Here is a 25,802-nt window from a genome sequence, read left to right on the forward strand (position 1 = left end):
AATATGAAGCTGAATTACAAATAGATGAACTTATGAAACTTTTTTAGTCAAAAACCAGATAAGTCAAGATCCAGAGAGCTTTAATCCAGCATGTTCCAGAAAAGCCTTTCTATGCTGAAGAGCCAAGTAAAAAAAAAAAAAAAAAAACCTTCCCTATTTTCCTATTAATCTGTTACCCAAAACAATGTAAAACCTTCACATTTTCTCTGAATTCTTCTAAATGGAAGCCAGCTTTCAACTTATGACCAAAACTGTCATCCATCAGCATAATGGAAGAATTATGGATGCCTAGTAACAAACAGAACTGTAGACGTCATTTTCAAGTGAAAATACACAACCGTTTCTGAAGTTGGATAAATTTGCTGGATGGATGCATATTTCATTGGCTTATTGTGGATTTATAAATATTCAAGATTTATAAATTCTCATCCAGCTGTTTTACAGCTTCTCCAGTCTTAAATGCCGAAAGGAGTTTTACACGACAAACCACACATAAATCCTGGGTGAGGAACAACGCATGGTTCAGGGCTTTGTTCAGGGACATTTCTACATGTCGTGCGGCGGAAGCTGGAACAACTCAAATGGTAGATTACATCTGTTCCTCCTGAGACACAAACACTGATCCATTTCTAAACTTGTAGTATTGTAATACTGTTGACAATTATTTTCCAATTTCCCAGAAGCAATGATGATTAGATACTTTTATTAGCAGAATTTAGCAGACCAAGTTATTTGCTCAATGTTTCTCTGTGCTATTATTTGATTCTTTTCAAGCTTCTTACACACATGCACACACACGCACATCACCAAGGTAAATAAGCAGAAACTAATCTTGTAATAGTTCTTAGAAATGTTGATGCATTACACAGTATTGTTGCATATACAACAAAGTGGAAGAAAAACAATATGGGGACATTTCTTTCCTCTGTCAAGTCAGATGTCTTTAGAAATTTAAATGACTGTACAATTCCTTATTTTGGTCTCGTTTCCCTTGTTAATTTTTCACTCTTTGGTGAAGAGTAATAAATCCCACTGTGCACAGACGTCCCCATTAACACAAACCATGAATCCGTTCAGTAAATCACAATACAAAAGGGAAACATTTCAAAGTCTTCCACTGCTTCACCAGTGATTAAATAATTTTGCATATATTCAGAAGAACTCGACATTTTTATTAACAGTAAGACTCATTACAAGACCAACAGTGCCCCCATGTGGATAGAAGACAACATGAAAAACTCAGATGGATTATGTTTAGTGTACTTTTATTTAGATTTTAATCAAGATAACACATATCCCACCATGTGGCCTTACATGTTAAAGTGTTTCAGTATGTTGTTAAAATGTGTCATATTTGACAGCCTCTTAAATATCTGATACATTTACAGCACTGTCGGGAAAACGGTAGACACAGCACACAGATGTAATAAACAGCAACATAGACGTCACAAAATCAAGTAATTAGATAGTTGCAACTCTATTTAATTTATATATTAAATCTACATTTTTATAATTAGGTCAGCAGAAATACAGTTGAGCCAAATGGCATCTATCAGATAAAAATCAGCTAGGAGGAATCTAATTTGGTTGTTTGTCCCAAAAACTAATAAATGACAAAAAGAAAAAAAAAACATACATTTATTATGGTTACACTATTTTCCACAGTTTTTTCTTGTGTCTGGGGCACAGTGTATTGGTCACATGTGGAAGGCAGTGTCTAAAATAGAAAACAGAAAATTAGGCTTCATTTTCAAAATGACACTGCTCTACAGGATTTTTTTCCTTACAGAAAGAAAATTAATCTCAAAGACCGAATATTTATGACCCCCCTGTTACACTTCTGTATATAAGCTGTGAGGTATTTTATTTTCCTTATCTTGTGTGAATCAGTCAGTCTTGCAAAGTCCAGTACTCACACTTCAGTTGGAAATAGCAGTAGTCACAGTAGGGCTTCCTGTTTCGGATGCGAACTTGGACTCCAGTTTCTGTTCCTCCGATGTGTTGGTGGCAGCCCACACACTGACGGTGGAGAAGTGAGAAACGGATCAGAGTCAATTTAAGATTCCAGCTGATGTGAAATGTCTCAAATTCACTTCAAATTGTCCACCACCTTAGCACAAAGCAGATTGTTGTTTCTGTATGAACCTTACAGAAATGCATGTTTGTCTGGGAACTCAACAGCAGAAAGTGAAGTTATTTTACATCTACTGGCTAATGAACCACTGTCAACAAAATCCCATGCCGGTGAGAACGTTAACAATTGGCACCTCAGAGCGAAGCATGACAGAGTAGCGTTGTCACCCAATCGGCTAATAAATGTGCTTAAAATAGAAACTGGAGCAGAAGGAGCACATCTCACTACTTCTGGGAGAGCAGACACCAATCCAGATGCTTTAAAGATCAAAGCTCTGAAACCTTCATGCAGGCAAAGCATGATTAAAATAGACTAAATGGGATTTCTCCTGACCTTATTGGAAAGAACATTAATAAAAATAAATAAATAAAAAAAACCTTCCCAATGCAAGCACCAGAAAAGAAAGCAGGAAGTGTTTCTGGTGACAATTATTTAAAGCGAAAAAGGGCTTTATGACCACACCCTAACCAGGTCATGACCTCTCACCTGGAAACAGGTCAGGTGGAAACAGAGACTAAGGGCATCTATGACCATGGCTGCCCCACTACCCAGGGCACGCTCACACATACAGCAAGTCCTCCTGCCACTGATCATCCTGGGGTTCCACATGTTAACAGTGTAAGGCAACCATGTGTGAAGAAGATGGAGAAAAACTCTTGCACACAAAAAAATTTGGAAAATACATCTACATGAATTGTGTACCTGGCGTGATGAAAGGACTCCATGTTTGCATTTCTCTGAAATGATATTGATCCAGTGCTGTAGCGTGTGGAGGCATTCCTATTCTGATAATTGTAAACTGCAGCAGCTGAATTGGGGCGAGGGTAAGTAAATGTTGGAGCAGAATCTATGCCCTGATGCAAAATATCCAGGTTGTCCAGAGATTCATATCTGTGGGACGTTGCAAAAAATAAAAAATAAAATAAAAAGACAGCCAATATGCAATACAAGCTTTTAGCCAATTTTTGAGTTACCTCTTCATGGATGTGTGAACCTCAACTGGCTCCTTGTGAAAACTGCCGCTGCGCTGACGAATCCAGCTGTTGTCAGTCAGAAGCTGAGTCCTTTTCTTCATCTCCTCCAAAATCTGCAGTCTCTCTCTCAGCCTTTGACATAGTCAGTGCTCTTCCCTTCCTTGGATCAACTAAACCAATCCAAATTTTGGAGTTAGCCCAGTGCAAAGGAAAATAATTGAGACTATGGTAAACTAACCTCTTGTTTGTTTGTATGGTCCAGAGAGAGACGGAGTTGACATGGACATTGCCCTGTTAGAAAAATGAAAAAGTCATTTCTAAATTCAACTTCACTTTTTTTTGGTAGAAGTTTGCTAGTTTTTCCATTGTACTTAACCTTAAAAAAATATACGATCAAATTAAGCCAAGCCAATTCTTTATTATAACTTAAGGGGGGAAAAAAATGCAGTAAAAGTAATTAAAGTTACATAAATTAAAGCAAATAGCAGTGGGATGAAGCCAGAGTACAATAATAAGTAGAAACAGAGCTAAGCTTGTTCAGACCTGTGCGTATGGGACAGCTGAGCGAAAACATGGGAGCCCCCAGCCCTGACCAGCCAAAGCACAATATGACCCCGCAGCAATGAGAGAGGGAAAAAAGACAAACATCTTAGGCCATGCTATGCGTGTACTTCATAAACTCTTGAGCCCACAAGAACCCTCGAAGGAAAGCTGGTTTACCAATCTTTTTCAGGATTCCTGTTATTCTGCACTCTGTGTGCATCATTGGGAAGTTTTAGTTCTGCATCTTTCCGATCTCTGTTGAGGTTCAGCTTCTCATCTTTTGTTTCCTTTGTCAGTCCATTCACACAAAGCTGTGAACTGAGAAACTTCTCGCAGCCACTCGTCTGCTCAGCTGTGTTCTCCTATAAACATGAAAATATATCTTGTAGATGAAGTGCATCAATAGCAAACCTTTGTGTTGCTTGAAAATTATTATCTCAAAAGCCACAAATTTTAAGTCACATCTGTTCTTTGGTTTAAAATAAGACTTATGTTTCAGAGTGTTTTTTTTTTTTGTTCAGTGTTAAACTCCATAAGGTGGTGAAACTTATGCTGTTTCCCATTTTACACTTCCTCCCAAAAGCTCCAATTCCAGCTTTTGGGAGGAAAAGATTGAAAAATTACAAAGACCCAAGTCACCCATTTTTCTAAACAAAATCAAAAATGTTGAGCTTGGATGCCAGAGATGTAATATCTAGTAGCACACTTATTGAAACAAGAATCGTATAGAAGCATATGCCAACTTATAATATTGAAAGAAGGGGAAATTTATTTAAATAAGCCAATATATAGTCATGCCAGGAAGCTTGAGACTAAATTCCATTTAGTGGAAATAGTTACTACTCTATATGACTTTGGGGGAGGGAGGGTTTCCCCATCAATCAAAAAAAAAAAATTATTTTAGACGAGAGAAAGTAATTTTTTTTTTCTTTTTAGTGTATAAAAATTATATCTGTTGGATCTTGCAAAACAAAAACAAAAACCCCCTCTTAATTCAGAGTGATGGCATAGTGGGAGTATACAACTTAGATTTTTATAAAAATCTAAGACAATACCTTCAGCATCCCCCCTTCTATTGCAGCCTGTTGTGCCCTTTGCCACTCTGCCTCCAGCCTCTCTTGATCTCGCTGGTATTGTTCCTAAAGAAAAAAATAACTCATGCAGTTTTTCTTCATCACTAAACAATTTGTTATCCTGACTGCATACCAGCATTTACCTGTAGGAGGCGTTCTTGCTCTTCCTGCCACTTCTCCTGCCGCCTACGATCCTCCTCTCGGTCCCAACACCAGGTGGATGAGGATGGGTTAAGGGAGGGCACCTGAATCTGGAATTGAACAAATTTATTGTTTTCTAATCACCGGGAATTTTACATAAACTAAGCATAAATCAAATCACGCCATCCCTGTAATAAATAAAAATAACACCTTGATGAATTTCAGTAACTTACATCAGATATTGCCGATTCTGAGCCTCCTGCGTGAGAGAATCAGAGATCAGCAGAAACACCACACATTTTTTCAGATGGCAAAAGCAAGTGGAGCATTATATACAGTAGATTGAACAGACACCACGCAAAGACTGGGGATACATTAAGGCTGCTGAATTTATATTTTACACTGCATACATTCCTTTTGCTACTCCCATGGGCTGCATCTAAGGCACACACTCAAAATGAAAACAGAACAGTTTTGCTTTGTGCTGCAGTGACTTCTGGAGCCCAAAACACAAACATGCACTCTAAAGTAAATAGAAGATTTTTCTTTTCTTCATGTACATCTTTACCAGGAGAAATGTGTGAAATAACTTGTTCCAAGTTAACTGGACCCGAATCATGAACGCAAGGCTGCTTTTAAATCAGCATACTGATGTTTCCCCAGCCTAACATGGCGCAGTGAAAACACTCAAATAGAAACTGTTCAGGCACAGAACAAAAACGACAAAAAATAAAGGCATTCATCTGTCATTCTGACAAATTGAAAAGCATTTGGTTTACTTGCTGATGCTCAACAAATGGTGGCTTTGCAGATTTTAGCATCTAGCAAGCTGCTCAAAACAAACATGAACTCCACACAGAGCAAACATTTACCACACAAGTAAACTGATGAGCTGATTCCTGCAAAGCCTGGGGAGAGAAGCAATTGCAGAAGAAATGTCAGGTAAAGCAACAACCACATAAGATGGCCACACGGTCAATTTACATAGCCAGAATCTGGCCATAAAAGCATGGCACATTTTCTCATTTAATGCGAAACAGTGAAATAAAGCTACAGAACACTCACTACACCATCTATGAGTCAACATATCCTGCAAGACTCACTAGTAGGTTATTTTATGTAAAAAGGACAGAACCAGTGGTAGCAGTCTTGTGGTCATTTGTTTGCATCAAGTGCAAAGACCTGAACAATTTTACTTCAATTTGCATTAACTGTTTTACATGTAAACATATTAAAGTTGTCCAAATTCAAACTTTTTTTTTCCAATGACTCTTAAAGATTTTAAAGCAGATTTTGTAAATTTACCCTCAAGCCTGACATGTTAGTCAGTGTAGCCATTAATGTACACAAACAGCAGTTAAATGTACATTAATGTGCAGAAAGTTTAAAAGCTAAAGGAGCAAAGCAAAGGCCTTCCAGGCTGTGATACAAGAAGCCTTTAGTAATACTAGCGTTACCTTTCTGTGAGAAAAATTCTGTCCTCTTTTTCTGATTTTCTGTAGTTATACTATTGTTTTCTACATGGAAAGAAAGAATGAATTATACAGGGAACAATCTGTCTGCTTTTGAAGTAGTTTGTGTAGAAAATCTACCTTTACGTCTGACATTAGAGGCATTGCCAGAGAACAGTGCACCGATGGCCTTATCTTGGGTTTCCTGGAGGGACAAATAAATAAATAAATTTTACAGTAAGTGAAAACACCAGGAAGGTTTAGAGTCTAAATTGTGAGAGATTTTTATAATAGACCCACATCGTCTCTCTGCCCATTAAATTGGGATTCTTGTGTCATTTCTGTAGAGGCTGCATTGTTGGCATGGTGATCGGAGCGACCTATTAAAACAGGTGCTGCAGAAGTCAGGTTGAGGGTCAGCATGCTCTGTTTTGGCCGGTTGAGATCACTTCCTTTATTCATGCTCCAATCTTTAAAAAATAAAAAAACAACAGGCATCCATAAAAATAAATCTCTTGGAAACAAATGCAATACAGAAATTACAATTTCTTGTAGGAATCAAATTAATTACTACTGCTGGCATATTTTACCCTTGATGCCATAACGCCGAATGTCCATGGTTAGACTGCCGGTTTGCAGGGAGGACGCCATTTTATCCTTCCATTGACTGTAGGTCATGTATACAAGTGCAACACCATCGACTGCCACAATCTCATCGCCCACACACAGCTGGCAGTTCTCCGCTGGACTACCTGCAGGATGAGTGACATCAGGAAAATGAGCAAAAGACAGAACAATATACAGGAGATGACTTTGCAATACCAATTAATCAATATTTTGATTATAAAGGGAAAAGGAAGCTAAAGCAGCATCCTAATCCTTTCAGTTGACAAGTAGGCAGGAAAGCCAAACTTCAAAGCAACAAGTGACACCTGCGTTGCGTCTTAATTATTCATGGAGGAGCTTTAAAATCAGGAAATACAATTTTGAGTTTTTTCACAGAAAAATGGCCAAACAGCTGCATATCTGCTGAGGGCAGAGTTGGAACACACCGATTATCACCATCTGCCATTTTTAACATTTTGAAAAATAAATACTGAAAACTACCCTTTCAGCAATATTACATTTTGTCCCAAATTGACCCAGATATTTCCCAACATGTTGAAAAAATGTTCTCAATCCTGAGATCTGACTAAAGCAGTTATGTTCAGTTGGTTTAAAAAAAACAATTGTGGAATCAAGCTGAGAAGGAATTAAGGAATTTGCTAAGCTCAATGTCTTGACCCAAAAATCTAATCTGAAAATCATTTGGCTCCAACTGTAATGCATTACTCTGGCAATAATTTAACAAGGCACAAGAGATATAAAATGTCTTACCTGGTCGAATAGATTTTATTTTTACTCCTGTGGAGTCCCACTGAGTTTGGAAGCCAAAGTCCGGTACACTGTTCGGTTTAAGAGTCAAGCTTACTCTCATGTCACTGTGATCAACCTACAAACACACATACACACACACGTACGTAGGTAAAGGTGACACCCTGTGATCCAGTGTCCTGCACTTCCAGGTAGAAATAAGAAACCTGCTACACAAGTGTAGTAATGGATACCCTGAATACCAAATTCAAATTTGTTTTCGGTGCCCTCTCTCCCCTGAACTTCAGCACCATGTCTATAAATTAGATTTTTGCTAAAATTGTATTACAAAGAAATGTTTGCCAAGTCAACATTTACTCAAATGACGATCTACTGCATTATATATACATATGCAAAAAGCAGCCAACCAATAACAGTGTTTAAAGAATTTGATCTGAGCAAATTTAACAACCCAATTAGCCTTTATTTAAGATAATGTGCTTTAATATACTGCTACTACAAAAACTCAGCTCAAGCACAACTTGTCAATGATGAATCCTTTCCTTTGAGGGTCTGAAGCGAGTAAGTTAATTATAAATTGTAATTCACTGGAACCCCAAATCTCTCTATAGGTCTTAAAATTATGCAGCTTATGTGAAGGCAAAGAACAGTGCAATATTAAATATTATACTGATGCATTGCTTTTAAGGCTCAATACACAAACTCATCCAGTGTAGATAAGAATACTGTGCAGCATCCTTTGGTGGAAAAACGCTAAACACAAATAAGGCGATAAAGATACAAATATTTCTGCCTCTGACACTTTAGCTACGGAATCCCTCTTGAAGTTATTAGGCATCTGCATTGATGTTAAAATCCAAATGAGCCTACAGGAGGTAAAATAAATCTCAGATAATGTCTTAAGATGCCAAAATGTGTTTATTAAAATAAAAAAAATAAAACTAAGGTGCCTTGAGAGAAACGGTTTGTGGACATAATTATCCACTTAGGTGCCATTAAACTATAACAGTCAGAGAGGCACAGCAAGTATAAAAAAAAAAATTGTCAAGTTTTCAGTGTTTAACAGCATTTCTCTGCAAAACACACTGGCAAAGATGCTGTTTATAGAGGGCACTAGCTGTCCAAATTTAAAGTGACGTTAACGCACATTAACTCTGCCTTTAAGCTCTACAGATTTAAATGCAATTTAACTTTATTATGCTCAATTGAACTTTTGTTCAAGGTTTGAAGGCATTAATTTTTAAATAATTGATCATATTCACTTTAGGATACTTTACAGCAAGAATCACTTTTTCTTTTTTTTTAATGGAGCTCTAGTTCTATCACAAAGTGCAGATTGCTAGCACTGCATGTATGCAATGAATATAAGAGTATGTATTTTAGTATCAAATAATAAGAGCAGTAATTACATGAGAATTTATGAATGTAAATGAATTGCAGTTGAATGGCAAATATTTACTCAAGTCTTTGTTTCCCTAAACTACAAAAGAAAAAAAAATTCTCAATTTCAAAGTTGAAAATGTTATTTTTGTTTATTTGTTTTTAATCTAAATTATTTAATTTGACTCAATTACTAAATTAATAAATTCATAAGCTTCCTTTAAAAAAATTTTGGTAGGTTGCATTTTTGGTACATCATGCTTTAATGGGCTGCAAAAATTGTATTTGGGTGTGATGCATTTATACTTGCTAAAACATTTTTTGCCATGTTCATTTGTTACCATTTCATTTTAGAGTAATTTTTTTCGTGACAGTACTTCACAGTGAATTATGTAATTACGTCAAAGTTGCACCTACCGAGTTATCGTTTCTCCATCTTGTAAAAAGATAATTAAAGACACCTCAATGGACATTAATTCAACATTACAAAGCCTTGACTTGCTAATTTTATCTTTTTAGTGTTGACAGCATGCTGAAGTACATTTGACTTTGTACTAAAATAACAACATACCTTTGAGAGGTCAGCACCGGCATTATATGCAAGAACGAAGCTTTTGTTGTGGCAAGGTTGTTTTTTTGCAGAAGGTTGAGGTTGTATGTGGGTGGAGGGCCGACTGTTCACTTCCTCTTTCTGTGCTGTAGCAGTCTGCCTCACCTGGCTGGCCTTCTTCTGCCTAATTGAGGCCTGGTACTGACCCCTCAGGTGAGCAGCCGCAGTCTGTCTTTTAAAAGATGATCTGGTGAATGAGGAATGTGACTCCTCAGTGTTTGACATCAAACTCTGACAGTCAGCCTAGAGGAAAAAACATGATCACAGAGGATCAGGTACATATTATCAGACTGTGTCAAACCAGGTTTGAATATGTAAAAAAGAAAAAAGACAGTCATTGAAAACAGGACCAAAGTTATAATTTAAGAGGGGCAATGAATACTACAAAGGTACCTCTAGTAGAAACAGTGCAACAGTGTAAGAGCAAAATTTGGTTACTCTTATGAAACCAAATTTTTTTTTTATTTGAATGATTTCAAATAAAAAAAGCCATATTCCAGGCATGCAATAAATTAACTGGTTGACAAAATATATTTTCATTGCTAAAGCCAACCACATTATTCAGCTACACTCGTTTGATGTTCTTGAATGACTGAAGTTTAAGAAACCAATCTATGGGGATATAACTACTTATGCAATAAGCTGGGGCATCAAGTAGTGAGTTGAAGAATCGAACACAACAGCCTGGCACCTCAAGCTGGTCACCAGCTTCACCGCACTCTTTTGTGGGATGGCATCCAGTTCTTCAGGCAGCATTTACTGACTGTCAGCCAGTGTGGTTATGTTCATCACACAACAGCTTATCCAGGCAGATCCCCCAAATGTTTAGTGGAATTTAAGTCAGGACTGCAGGTGGATTTTTCAATTTCTCCTTTCCCACAGTGTGGAAATGGTGTGTAATAAATCCCGTTGTGTATTGACAGATATTGATATCTTGGCATATGGTCCATAAAGAGTGGCGATTTAAGATTGCTATTAATGTGCGAGTTTATTTCGACATCTTCTCTGCATTGAGATTGCCTAGAATGAAGACGAGACTAATTTTCCAGTGGGAAGATGTCTTCCCAAACCATCACACTGCCTCAATCAAAAGCTGCTTGGACCTTAAAGCAATTTAATAGGTTTTTCACAGACGCATCCACAGTCTGCTCTACTCAACACACCAAACCATTTCCTAGAGCATCTGGCACCATTTAAAAGGGAAATGAACAGGCTTTCAAGTGATACAGAAACTAAAAAAAATAATAATTCTTACAATTGTAATTGACATTTGTAAAACAATTTCTCTTAGGTTTATTGGTGAGTTTATTCAGTTAAGAGCATATTCACTAGCTTTATGCTAAGTATAATACTAATACTGTAAATTCATCTAAAAAAAAAAAGTTTAATTTTTCAGGTTTTTTTTAATTGCAAACTCACATTGTATTGTCTTGGTAGTGAGTGTCTGGATGGCTTTGTCCCAAAAGGTGTGGCTGTGATTGCAGAAGAGAGACGAGTGGAGCCCTCAGACCGACGGTACCCACGAGGAAGGCTAGCAGAACTGGACCATGTACTTCTGGACAAATACTTTGAGACAGCTGCAGAGTCCTGCTGACAGGTTACTCCATCCTCTACTGAATCAATAATTTTAGAAGTTTCTTGAGATTTCTTGATCCGATTCATCTGATCCTCTGTTACAGTAACTCCTGATTGACCAGCTACATCAGGAGAACAAATTCTCAATTTTGGCTCAGTACTGAAGGAACGTTGGTACAAAGCAGAGTTGTTGCTTCTAGTGGATTCTTTATTATCAAATGGTCCTAGTTCTGCAAATTTTACCGTACAGGAGTTCTGGTATGGCAAAACATTCTCTGGTTGTTTTTGCTCAGATGTGGAAGGAAAGCTAAACTGGTTGCCCAGAGATTTTACTTGAGTTTGAGTGGTGAAAGTTTGGTATGGAGAAGGGGTGGTAACTCTGTCTCTCCCATCTGCAGCCAAAGAGGCAGAGTAACTTTCCTCTTCTCTGACAGACCCGCCAGATTCAGGCTTGCTTCCAAGTTGAGACTCCTGCATAGACATGTTGAAATAGGTTGTAATAGATTTTTAGATCAAAGATAAAAATGGAAGTTCTCTGTAATCTCACCCAAGAATGACTTTGAGAGCTGAAAGGTGCTTCAGTAGTGTAGCTGCGGGTCAAAATAACTTTAGTATGTGGTCTGAGATCAGAGCTCAGAGGTTTGGATGGAGAAACGGAGTAAGGACGGGGAGAGGAGCTGTGCCGCCATGGCGACTGGTCTCTGAATTAAAAAGTAGAATGAAAATAAAGGGTCAAAAGCATTGATTTGCATTTAGCTTATATAAAGCTCAATTTCATTGCAACACACTTGACAATATTTCTTACTCCATATATAGCATTCACATACCTCTTTATGGGCCCTCCTGGTGCTTCATTACCATCAGAATTTATTACAGTCCCATTGGTGAAATGGTTGACATGATCCCTTTCAAATGACCTCCTGTACAGTTCAGGCTTTGAGCTCTTGCGTCGATTCTTCCACCTCGTCAAATCCTGAACCAAACACAAATCAACCACTACATTTGCTGCATGCATTCAATCACAATTTCATCGTGACCAGTATTTTATGAAAACTTTAGGGCCCTCACCACACCATTTTTTTTTTTTGGCAAGACCACATTTAAGTTAGTCTAGTCTCTGAATAGGTAGGCAAGTCTTGTTGGGAAACCAACATAAGAATATTCTTACTTCCATGCAAACTTTCAAACATCCAACAGTTCTACTTATCCAGCAGGTGAAAAGATAACTACACAGTAAAATACATTCAATGACTACTAAAGACTTGATGATGAATTGTCGAATTTGACTTACATCCTGCCACTGAGCTTCGCTGTCCCTGGCACCTACGCTATATTTTCTTTCAATGTCTAGATTCCAGTCCTTCGCCAGACTGGTGTCTTGGCCTTTATCAGAAATGGCATTTCCATTTGAAACTTTACGCACAGGATACACCATAGGGATGTCACTGAGGGATTTGCTCCTGGTTCAGAAAGACAAAAAGAGAAAGAGTCTGAAATATTGATGACAAAAAACATTGGTTGTCATTCTGGCCATGAGCAGCTGAAAGGTTTCAGAAAATGTTCACTGTTGTATTTGAGTCAAATGTCAGTATATTACAAAGATTTAGATGTTTAAACAATGTTTCCTGTAATATTTCACAATGTATATGAAATCTAATTTTCTAAAAGCCCGTTGGACTTTTTTGTATTTCTGGCCCACTACATTACATAAACAAGTTTGCTACTGAATAAGAAGTGACCAACATGATGCAGCAGAGCAAGAATAATGCAATTTTCTTACACAACAATAAGCATGGGCACAACCAGCATATTTGACAGCCGCTCTTAACAGATCACATCTACTCAAGCTGTAAAAACATTTTGAGCATACAAACATCACAAATCGGTAGCAAAGTGCAAGCAAGGGAGGAGCATGCCAGTCAAATACCACAGGCCCTTCACAGATGCTGCCATCTGCATAACACAACAGACATAACTTGTACAGTAACAAGTTATGGCATGGCTCTAGGCAACAGAGGATGTCAGATGCGAGCTCTAAATAAGTTACAGCAGCATTTAGCAGGTGGTGTAATCAAAACAACAGTCTTAAGTTGATAGGAGAAAGAGAGACTGATTGCAAGCAATGCTGAAGTCTGGCAAAAATCCTGCTGTCAATTCTCTGTCTGGAAAATTAACAACCCAGCACTTCATCTTATGAAGAGACAAAATAAAATTTGCAACTAAATTCTGCAGGCAAGGCAAAGCAGAGACAAAAAACATATCCAGATGAAGGAGCAATAAAATCTGAAAAAATGGGCATGGCTGGCTGTGTCTACACAACCATAATTATAACTCACCAAATCCAGCCAGGGTTGACCTGAACTGGTGTCTCAGGCCTGATTTGGGTTTGATATGCTCTACAGAACCAGAAAAAAGATTAGTGAATACCAGTTTGCACCCAGATGTGAGGAAACCGCAACCAAAATCCTAAAAGTGAAAAAAACTTAAACTGCAAGTCGTACACACCACATGTTTAGAATGCAAATAAAGCCCAAATATGATGGAAAAAAAAGATCCAGTTTAATATATTGTGTAGATATTAGAGTTTTTCAGCCCACATTTTATTCCCACACAACAGCCAACTGGAGAACAGTGCTGACATAAAGGTGTTAGTTTTAACATGTTTCTGTTATGGCTAAACAGAAGAGGCAATGCATGATTCATGTTCAACAGTTATTAACAAAAGACTACATCATCAACATGCTGGGAAAATATCCTCAGTTACATAGAGAGTAAAAGTCACAGAATATCACAAAATGCAGCACAACACAATCACAGTCCAATCTTTGATGTGCTACACAAGGGAGACCACAATATTAAATTAGTATGTCAAAGCTGAACCCAGATGTTCAATGTGATGGATGTGAATCTGAGTCGAAGCTCAGGTTTGAAAAAGTTTGTCTTCATTCAGACGCTTTCCAGAAGTGGCAGAGACATCATCCACCATAGCAGCTGTGGGTCGCTGGGAGGTGTTGCCCAACTCTTCAGTAAAAACTAAAGCTTTCCTGCTATAAAACAAAAGAAGTTGCATGAAATGATTTTAAAACAATAGAAGATGAAAACCAATTACATCAAATATAATTTCCAAAGTACATTTAGGTTATGTCCACAGTCTTGCTTCTTTTTGGCAAACTACTGATGCTCTGCAAGTATAGCAAATACTTTAGCATAAGGGATTATATCAGCATGAAAAAGAAAAGGTTAAATACAGCTTCACACGCAACCACAACAGATTAATTTGATTTGAAAACTCTTCAAAAGGCAGCAATACTTGTTAATGCAAAGTCATTATCTAGGAAAACCATATATGTGTAATACCTTTGGCAAGGTATACGTTTGACAGTCATACAAAAAAGATTGTATTTTAATGGGATTTTATGTGGCAGATCAACACATAGTAATAATTGTAAAACAAATGGAAAAGTACAATTAATTTTTAGAAGATACAAGATGTGTGGCATGCAACGTCCCATCACTGCAATTACAGCTGCAAGCTGGAACAGCTAATTATTTTACAACTCTCCTCACAAAATGGCTCAAGCATAGATTGTGATGATTGAATATTTAAATATCCAAAACATCCAAAAACATTTTCTTTTCACTTCTAAATTCTGTAACATTTTGTGCTGGTCTGTTATATAAAACCCCAATGAAATATACTCAAATGCGATGTTGCAATATTAACAAATAGCAAGATCTAAGCATACTGCTCTAGAACCGAAATGCCGAAATATATCTCAAGCTATCAATTTAAAATAAAAACAGACCTTAGGGCAAGCATTTTACGATACCATGGTCGTTTCTGTGAGCCCAGGTGGATCCTATGGACGTGAATCTCCTCTTCAGGTGTCCAGTATCGAGGCAAGAAGCGATCATAATAAGGATTGGATGAGGTCTGGTGTAAAGTCTGCTTCAATCTTCGCAAATACAAATCATCATGGACAGGGTCTGCTTCGCTAAAATTATCTTCAGAGTCATCCTCGTTTTGAACTTGAAGAGACACTTGTTCAGTGTCACGCTCATTCTCAGCTGGAGACCCAGGGAAGTGTGGTTGTTGGGACAATATGGAATCTACAACACTGCAGTAAAGAGTAGAATACCCAAGACTGATCAGTGCTGGGAGTCTTCCCAAGGTCACACCATGTTAGGAAATGTCAGCAGGAAAAATTCCAAAGTAGAGACGGCAAAATTAGACTTCCATAAAGCTTTTCAACTTGAGAAAGTTTTTGAGAGTTTTAGTTGAGTGCTACCCGTTAAGAAAAGCTCAGGCACATAGCAAGTGTCAAGGAAAATATATTATATAAAAGTTGTACCAACATCCTGTTGTGCAGCTGAATGTAAATGTACGACAGTCAGAAAGCATTATAAAGTACTACAGATTTACTTTACAGGTTTTCACAAAATTCAATGTCTACAGAGTTATTTTACTTGTGGTTAATATTTTAGAATATTAATCACAAGTAAATATTCCAAAAAAAAAAAAAACACTAGATGTAATTTGTAGAACAATTACATCTAGTGGTTTAAGTTTTACATAGCAGTTTTGACAAAACTGTTTTTTTTTTTTTTTTTTAAAAGGTTTACCCTACATATTACAAGTAACCATAGGTAGTGCTTACACATAAGCACCATAGTGCTTACTGAAATTTTAATTTCAGTAAGCACTGAAAGTAAAATTAAAATGCTTTCATTCAGTCGGTTTCATTCAATAAGCTAATAATTTATAAAAAGGGTTAGAAAAATCACTTATCCTTTTTATTTGCAACTCTTCCTGATGAGAATCTCCAGCCGTTTTCCCTGTTATGGTCAATTTTGTGTGAAGTTGAATGAAGGCAAATCACTGTATATACACATTAACCTCACATGAAATATCAGATGAACTTTTTTTCAGTTTTGAGAATGCATATAGTCACTTAATGCTTTGTCTTGACGTAGCTTAAGCTTAGGGATAAAAATAAAGCTCAGGTCATGTTAAGCTTTTCTCAGCATATTGTTTTATCAAAACAATATGAAAAGCACTAATTTGATCTGCAACATTTCAATTTGTAATTGAAAAAAAAATAAGACATGAAAGCATGTTTTTACAAGGCCAACATCCAATTTGATCCCTTAAATCCACAATTTTTGAAAGAATCTATTAAAATTTTCTAAAATTAACAGTGCCAAATCTTTAAAACCATGGTCTTTAAGGCCATGGTCTAATAATTTTTTTGACTTAATCTATTTATTTCTTAAAAATAAATAAAGAAAATTATGAAAGCTTGGACAAATTTTTGTATCAGATAATCACATTGTTTTTATGGTTAACGACTGACATTTTTCAATACTATGCATTAAGTGCATTTCCCTACCCTTTGAACAAATAAAAAAATAAAAAACACACAGCTGACATTGCTTTAGTCAGGATCCCTCCAACTCTGAGCTGCATTGCCACATGCACAAACAAATAAAACATGTATGACTAACACCCTCTCAAAATAACAAAACAAAATTGTTGAAATTAACCAGCAAATTTAATATAGGTGCTATTCTACTGAGAGAAGCAAATATAAAGTATAACTTCAGTCCATACAGATGTTGATGCCAATATGTTGTGCATCACTAGAATAAAATATGAATTTAATCAGTTACAAACTAAACCAAATTTACCCAGTTACCCCTTATGGTGCATCTTTAGAGATTATTTACTTCAACAGAACCAAACAAGGATGAAGGCTCAATTACAACCATCACAAGACCAAATATCCACATATGTGGTATTGGGATTGCAGTAATCCCAATACCACAACCTTAAATATGCCGTTAAAACAGAACATCCAGTACTGGTAGTGAAGAGGAATGCAAATAACATTAGGCCGTTCTCTTGTGCAAGGCCAGCTATAGATAAGCAAGTTTTTAGCAGTGTGTGAACTTTCTGTTAGAAGCAGCAAACGCATTGAAGTTACCTTGGGATTTGGCCCACCATGCTCTCGTCCCGTCCCTGTTTTCTACGAAGCGGTGGTGGGATACGTCCTTTGTTTAGGTAGGTTGAGTCCTTCGTGCTGTCCATCTTGTACACTTGCTCTGCTTCAGCGTCACTTTCAAAACCTGGAGATTTTACACACAAAAATTATCCAAATGAAAATACAATTAAAAATTGATAAAGCAAGACATTTGGTGAAGAAAACCAGGAAATTTTTTAAAGTTGAAAACAAACAGGGAGAAGACCATGAAGAAGAGGCAAACCTTTGGAGAAGAACCGTGTTCACACAGCCTCTGGGGTGCATAAGTCAAATAGTTAAACTTTTATCACCAGAGTGTTGAACTTGTCACTATGCAACGCTGACGTGCATCAAGCCAGACAGCCACATACAGATCATTTTTTATACTGAATTAAAAAGGCAGCCATTGGGTAACTAAATGTGAAAATTAACACAGTATATCATATTTTTCAAATGTACATTAAAATGTTGGCATCATCATGAATTGCATTTAAAAAATAACCTCAAAAAGGTGCAGCTTGCACAGTGAAATGTCATGACAAAGCCAGGTCCAAGTGGCCAAAAAAGAAATGGAGAAAACAAAAAGGCAGCCTTTTAAGTTTCAGGGTTAGAAAAAAACCACAGATTAACTGCATGCAATAGCTGTGACACCCAAATAAAATTTGCATCTAGATTTCTTCAAATTGAAAGAAAACAGCCAACATGTTTTATTTAAACATTGTTTGATTCCACTTAAGTTCAGGGTTTACAAAAGAATGCTCTCAAGACAGAACCTCACAAACCTCATTAGAAAATGGCACAAAAACTGAAAACGTCTGAATACGAGTTTCTTAGTACATAGGCCAGATCATTTTTGTCTCCACACCTTCAGAGTCATATTTGTTAAAGCCATTTTATCACTAATCTTATTTGCGGTCAGAGAGACAAAATTCAAATTGCCATATCTGTATTTTTTATGCATTTGACATTAGAGAGACTAGAATCCACTTTTTCAGAATCTATAAATAACTCAAAACTCCACCCAAACTGGCAGAATATAATTTATGTGACACTGCAGGAATGGGGTGTGAAATACGGCAACTTATCGATCAGGGCATTGAATGGAATACAAATACGTGCCTTCTTCATTTAGACGGCCAGCTGGTGGATCCACACACTCAAAGCCATCCACTGAATTTCCTCTATCATAATTCTGCCTTGTTTGCAGACTTTGCTCTCCCTCTGAGAAGTGGCACTCCTTGTAAACCCCATCTTTCACAGATGTATTACTGCCTTCTTCTAGAGCCTGGTTTTAGAAAGGACAAGGTTACTATGGATCAGAGGTCTTAAAAAAAAAGAAAGAAAGAAAGAAGAGCTGAAATATCAAAAACACCCTACAGTTGAACAAGCAGCTTACCTTGGACAAGGCCAATCCTAAAAGCCCCTCAAAAGCCTTGAAATTTAGCTGAGGACCACTGTAGAATGTGTCAAGCTGAGCCTTGCGACCCAGCCAGTATACTGTGATAAGGACCTAAAAAGGTAGACATTTGAAAACACAGTGACAACTGCCACCTCATCTACAGGGAAGCTTGTTTTCCAATTAAGGCATAAAAAGCATTTTATTATCAATTAAGCCGACATGTGCAGGCAGTTAAATTTACAGGGATTGTGTTTTGAGATTTTCAAGTTTTATCGTCACTTACAACTATTACCAATTAACAAAAACATTAAAATTGAAAAGTAAAATAAATGTAAACTTACATTCTTTAGCCTTCTCTGGCTTTCATCACGCCTAGAAACAAATTATATTTACACAGACTTTAAAAATGTGATAGTCTCCAGTAGGAAAAAAAAAAGAAAAAAAACAACCTCCTAACCCCCCAAAAAAACAGCTGAGACACATCAATGCCTCATTTGCAACTTGTACTAATCAGCTACTTATCAGGTTTTTATTGAGAACCGGGTATCAACATACACAAATGAAATGTTAGGCAGCCAGAGTGTCAGTCATTATCAATGCAAAGTAGCCCTCTTTTTACCTTCTGAGCACATGGCTTGTAAAAATGCTAATGCTGAAAGAACCAAATGTAGCCATAGACAAACTTTCAGACTGCAAATAATTGAAGGACTGTGCAGGGGAGAGAGTTACACAAGTACTGCCTTGAAAGAAGTTAAATTCTTCAAAAACAACTTTACCTGAGTGTCACCCGAGTGGACAGATCCTGAAGATCACCAGGATGGAACAGCTGGGATTCATTTAGTCCAAGTTTTCCACATGCTTTCAGAAAAACATTCACATTATCCTGAAATAATAATAAAAAAGCAAATTAAAAACAGAGGTATAACTTACTCTGGTCATCTTCTTTGGTTCACTCACCAACTGAACTGCTTCACTGAGACAAGTGTCAATGCAAAAGCAAACAATAAAATAAAAAAGTAGTAATTTGAAGAATGCCATTTCCATCTAAACTTAAGCACTTAAAAAAAACAGTCATATTAATGGGCCAATGATGCAACAGGCAATTTCTGTGACTCAACTGCTTTTCAGAAGATTTAAACAAGTTTTGTTATGAAAATTTTCTTACTTTTTGTTCCCTGTAAGGTGCAACACCTTAGAAGTGTTGCACCTTAAAAATCCAATAGGAAAAAGGAAATCCAGACTAAAGTGTCTGTTGTAATTTGTGTCAAGTCAGAGCCCTACATCTCCTCATAAACAAGCCACCCAATGTGAGCAGGCCACTTTTTTCTTTCAAACAGCAGCTAAAAGCTATAATTATTACTTCAGCAGGACACATGAAAATCTCTAACAGTATGCAAACTGAGAAATTACAAAACAACTTAAGATGAATAAAAATGATATTAAGTGCAGCCATTCCAGCAATGTTTTAAATAGTATATCTCTACTTTCAGCCTTTTCTGTGACTTTTACCATCTTTGGCATGTCATCTGTATCAAGAAAGGGGATCAACATCATCCACCCAACATGCTAAATATCTTATTGGCATTAAAAAAAATAATGATAATCATCATTATCTGGAATAGGTTCCAGATATTTGCAGTGCATTGTGCTGCTCTATTACAAAAATAACAAGTGCATGATTTTTCTACCCCAAATTTATATATTTAGGTACAGTCAAAGGCACAACTTGTGAAATGAGTCCATCTTAAAATATATATATACAACATAAACCATTACACAAAAGCATTTGAGATCCATCAACAGATCCAAATGAGCTTTCAGCTTAACACTGGGAGTGGTTTATGCTTAAATGACAGAAGGTGCACACCTGAAATACTATTTTTTTGTTTGTTCATTTTGGTTTTCATGCTGTTGAGGTCAGGTCTCAAGACAAGTCAGACAATAAATGAAAAAGTCCAAAGTCCTTATCAAGTGAAATGTTTTCTGTGAATGGTACAGAAACCAGGAGCTCATGTTTAGATGGGTGCAGGAAAACAACATAATATTCTGGTTCCGACCTCTATGAATTTACTTCAGGCTGAAGTGACTGCAGATTTCAAGGTTTGGCTTTTAAATGTGGCCTTGCACCACCACACTAGGTAGACCTTGTGATCTCTTTTACACCCGTATGTGCTTTCCATTCCAGGGTACATTTGTTTTGAGCATCCTCAAGGCTCTCAAAAGGAAGTTTGAGGGAGCTTTTTTTCAGTCCTTGCACCAACATTATAAAATAGTCTGTCTGGAGATACCAGGCATGTGCCCTTAAGACAAAGCTAAACCCTCATCCCTTGTTTGTTGAATATTGTGTATTGTCTTGTCATCCATTTCCAATTTTCATCTTCACTGTTTTCATTCAACAATATTGATTCAATTCCAAACAGTTTAAGACACTTTAAAATAATAAAGATTACCTAAATCTTTGCAAAGTTTTGGATGTTATAGCATGCTGGTGCTTTTCATGACTGGTGAAGTTAAACTGAATGCAAGAGACTTTCCATCTGCAATCACTTAGTTTACTTATTTTAAAGTGGAAAATAATTTACATCTGTCACATAAACAACCATCATGTTAACAGCATTATAAAGATTGAAACATGCAGTCCATCAGTGTGGTCCCTAAAGCTGTGAAAACCACAGGGAGATCTCTGATGTAGCTGTAGATTAATCCACAACCACCTCTCCTGCATCAATTGTTATGGTCTGGCAGTTTGTTGGCCTCTGTTGAAAGGATGAAATTGATATTTCTATGCTTTTGCTTTGGGCAGTTTTGGCAATCACACTTGTATTGAGGCTGCCTGGAGTCAAAACAGGCAGCCTCAACACAAAAAAAAATAATCCCATTTGTATCGATGGCCAATAAATTTAACATATTCCTGTTCGATTACTGCCTCAAAATACAGTTTCAGGTACATTCAGATAAAAAAAAAAAAGTCCCCCAACAGGAAATCCACACAACTTGACAACACTTCCTGGCTAGCAGGTGCTTTGGTTTTTTTTGTGCAGTTTGATCATATTTGCACTGACACTTGCACCAGATGGCTGAAGTGTGAAGTCTAGCACTTACCAGGCCAGCAATGGGTGTGGAAAGTCTGTTCATCCGTTTGATAATCCCAGGTTTCAACTTGTTGATTAAGCTTTGAAAACAAAATTAGCAAAGAGAAATGTATTGCTTGGTTACAAACAATAGACAAGTCTGACCTTCAAGTGCAATTCAAAGGAACTGTTTAAAACGTATAAAACTTAAATAAAATCTGATGTTTCATGTCACAAGAGACTAAGTTCATGCATTTAAAATCCAAAGTGAGCCAAATCCTAATTTTAGTAAAAAGTTAAACTTAACTTGCAATGTCCAACCAATAGCTGATATCTGCGATAATCACATTTCCATTTCAAGAATTTGGTTCAGTTGAATACCTCAGATATGAGTTACAATAATCCACTTGAGCATCAATACTTACTCGCAAAGCAGAACTCCATTTTCTAGGGCAGGACGGAAGTCTCTGCAGCCAAAAGATTTTCCAGTCACCTCCTAATTGTCGAAGAAACAAAAACATTCAAATTTAAAGATTGAAACATGCAGTTTCAATCTTTAAATTGAAACTGGTTTTCATGCTGTCATAAACAAGCCACCCAATGTGAGCAGCAGGCCACTGCATTTTGTTTTCCATAACATGTAATCCTCAATAATCTACTGGATTATTAATGAGTATACAAGTATAAACACACTGCTGTAACTTTTTGCTTCATAGATACAACTTGTACAAATAATTACTAGAAAACAGAACTTGAACAGGTGTTGCTCCACACACAGGGAAATTAAACTACATAGTACATAAAAAAAAAACATACATTAAAACTCAAATTCAGCATATCTGAAGATTTTAACTTTCCCACAAATTTGCAAGAATTATTCTATGGTAAAGAAACATATAGGCAACTCAGACATTTCCAATGTTGAATATATCCATGTAGCCGTCAGTCAAAAACTATATGAAATCTACTGCTAATGACAAGAAAGAAAATCTTCTTTAGGCTCAATTTAAACCTCAAACAGAGTACAAGAAAATCTTTAGAGCAAAATATATCAAAGTTACATAATCAATAGTGCCAAGACATTCAAAATGTTTTAAATAAAAAAAATATATAAATAAAAAACGCTGTGATTTCAAAGGCCAGGGGGATGAAAAGGGCAAGGGGTGTTTTTGTAATGAGGACATTATTAAAGTCTGCCTCTATAACTAACAGAGGGCCCCCAAAAGGCTGCTTCTCTCACTAATTAGTCCCCCCACAGGAATCCACAATCCCAATTCATTTATAGCCGAACCGGCCACTGGGTAGAGCGCGGATGTTTCTCAGCAGAGTCAGACAAAACAATGCAGTGCAAGGTTAATGCGGCAAGACACAATGAGCCACTGTGGGGCACGTTAATCTCACATTTCCGTAGGAGTTCATAAAATTAAAAAAAATAAAAAAACTATTGTGTAGAAGAACTTCTCAAACTCTTTTCATTTTATTGCTTTCTGCAATCTTCTGAGAGTAATACAGTAAATATTTGTATGGAAATTTGCTCTGATACTAGTTTAAGCTTTTCAATGTACCAATATTTTTACACAGAAATAATTAAAATGTCATTATTCAAGTTGCCCAGAGAGATCAGAGAAGCGAGAACTGTCAATCTAAAGGAGTAGGTTACTCAGGCTCACAAGGTGAATTTGCTTCAGCTTCACTCAATACCAAATGATCACATTGACCAATAAGCACTAAGCAAACATCCACATGGAGCTGGAACCATGAAACAGCAACAGACACTGGAAGCTTATCTTGCAGCACAGTATATTAGCGAGACCACATTTACATTGTGACTTGACACAAAAAGAATGCATGACAATTTGCTATTTGAAAATCTGCACACTTTGCTTCACTGCAGTCTGCCACACACACAGCTCATCATTGTTCGGCATACTTTCATCTGTCAGTGCAGGCAAAAAGACGAGTAAAATTGGCACGGGCTTCCTGCCAAGAGAGCTCGGGACAAAATTCTCATAATGATCTACTCAGACACAAGTGACATTAATGGTCCCATTTACAGTTGATTGACATTCAGCACACACAACCCACATGTTATGACTTGGGGATTATGGCTTACAAAATGAATGGACACAAGTGAGGCAGAAATATCAAGGTTGTGTTTTGCTGTAAAAACCACTTCCTCCACCGTGCGTGGCAAAGCGGGCCAACCATGTGTGGCACAATAGTGTGCAAAGATCTTTTATCTCCTTCCTTTGCAAGTTTACCTCGCCTCTCTCAGACACTGTGCTGAAATTAAACCTCACATGGCATAAAGACATGTTGTTGCATACTGGCCTGTGCTATTTAAAATGTGACCAATTATCTCTTCATTTAAATGCTGCATTCAAATGATTCTTTTATTTTATCTAAGACTGGGAGGATTTTAAACAAGCTTTTCTTTCGCAGGGAACAAACTCGTGCCCGAGTCTTATCAAGGTATGCTTTGCATTTAGATAAGTCTGCAAAGCGACGCCAGGTTAAATGTTAGCGTTTAAAAAACAAATAAGGCAGCAGCATGAGTTAAAGGTGAGACTTAATGTCACAAACGGTGCACAGGTGAATTTTAATTAATGAAATGTCTTCTCTGTTCTCACTGCAGGTTTAAATAACTTTGGACCTATATATTGTAAATATCTGTAAAAGACCTAGAGAGGAAAATATTAAGTTTCAGCAGCAAATAGACAGTGAGCGTGTGGTGGAAGTGGACCGACCTCAATCCAGCGCTGAGCCTCGGTGAAGGCGTCTTTACAGCTGACGCTGCTCTGCTGGCGCCACTCCATCTTAATATTCAGAACAAGCCAAAGGTGCAGCTCTAATTGAAGGGCAAAACAGGCAACATTTCATTAGTTACGGAGCGCGGCCACCGCCGAGCATACAACCCGCAGCAAGCGTTTTAACAGAGTCCAATTAACGACACCAAACACGAGTCCGAGGCGCAACACAAGAAGAGGGGAAACAAGTTCAATGAGAAACGAACCGCTACCTGAGGAGGTCTCTCTGGTTAACCTGGACCACGGCTGAACGCTCACCGGCCAAAGTTCCCTGATAATTGATGTCCAGTTTCCCTCTCTGTGACAAGTTTCAGTCATTAAGTGAGGCTGACAGGGAAGTCTCCGCCCACCAAAAAACTTCAAGCAAAGTTTTTGAAGGGAAGAAAAGTTTACCGACCCTCTAGCGGTCGGTTGGTGCATAACATCAAGGTCAGAGATGGTTTGTGTGGCACCCAGTGAGCATCCAGTCATTGGAGCAGATGGGACTTATCAGGGTTTTTGCTTTGTGTGCACAGTCATAATACCAAAAACGGATCTTGGACTGTTGTTTTTGACAATGACAGTCCGACAGTGTAAGCAGTCTGATAATTGGAGGGTTCAGCATGTACCAGAGACTGACTGCCCCAGTTCTGAATGCTAGACTGGTAGTCAGAGCATCTCCAAATGTGCCACTATATAAGTTACCACATTTATATATGTATATTTATTTTTGTATTTTTTATGTATATATCTTTGCTGCCTAAAGGTAACATTTGTAATCTTCTCTTACATGTTAGGTTATGCAATGCTATCTGGTTGCAACAGCAAAATAATGAAGACCTGCCTGTTTGAAACTATAACTACTTCTTTCTGTGAGACATGTGCATGTTGCATAATCAATGACAAACCTACTGCAACATTTCACAATCTTCTAATTGTTGGCTGTTATGGTTGATTCATGAATCGAGTATGAGCTCACAGCCAGCAGTTGGATTTTGAAAATAAAAGTTACGAAATTCCATCAATTTCTGAGGATTTAATATCCAGAAGGAGTCAAATAAAATATTTGAAATGTCTGAAAATACAGATATAGATCCAATATACTTCTTTTATTAATTTTATTTCCCGCATATTCTCTAGCTGTCTCTGTAAAGATAGCTGTGGTTTGATACCGTGCTGTGGAAATGACAGCACATTTCAAGGGCAGATCTCTTCACCAACTCGTCTTTTATACTGATGTGATAAAGGATGGCCTGTGACAATTTCATTTC

At 37.2% G+C, this 25,802-nt stretch overlaps 1 protein-coding gene across 1 annotated transcript; it reads right to left on the minus strand.

Moving 5' to 3' along the window:
* Nucleotides 1-1,254: 1,254 nt before the first annotated feature.
* LOC129369668 (LIM domain only protein 7-like) lies at nucleotides 1,255-24,874 on the minus strand. The gene is given in 32 exon segments (XM_055045228.1): nucleotides 1,255-1,717; nucleotides 1,917-2,019; nucleotides 2,621-2,729; nucleotides 2,837-3,025; nucleotides 3,109-3,237; nucleotides 3,239-3,285; nucleotides 3,348-3,399; nucleotides 3,652-3,696; nucleotides 3,829-4,013; nucleotides 4,707-4,790; nucleotides 4,868-4,975; nucleotides 5,099-5,124; nucleotides 6,323-6,382; nucleotides 6,458-6,521; nucleotides 6,617-6,786; nucleotides 6,907-7,068; nucleotides 7,694-7,808; nucleotides 9,642-9,923; nucleotides 11,100-11,726; nucleotides 11,803-11,956; nucleotides 12,083-12,228; nucleotides 12,547-12,715; nucleotides 13,592-13,651; nucleotides 17,240-17,381; nucleotides 18,395-18,560; nucleotides 18,672-18,785; nucleotides 19,016-19,046; nucleotides 19,451-19,557; nucleotides 21,777-21,846; nucleotides 22,171-22,241; nucleotides 24,493-24,593; nucleotides 24,765-24,874. Coding segments are annotated over 32 exon segments (4,014 nt in total). The 5' UTR covers nucleotides 24,871-24,874; the 3' UTR covers nucleotides 1,255-1,697.
* Between the last annotated feature and the right edge of the window lie 928 nt (nucleotides 24,875-25,802).

This window comes from Poeciliopsis prolifica, unplaced genomic scaffold (genome assembly GCF_027474105.1).
Source record: "Poeciliopsis prolifica strain line A6 unplaced genomic scaffold, Auburn_PproV2 SCAFFOLD021, whole genome shotgun sequence".
Classification (NCBI taxonomy): domain Eukaryota; kingdom Metazoa; phylum Chordata; class Actinopteri; order Cyprinodontiformes; family Poeciliidae; genus Poeciliopsis; species Poeciliopsis prolifica.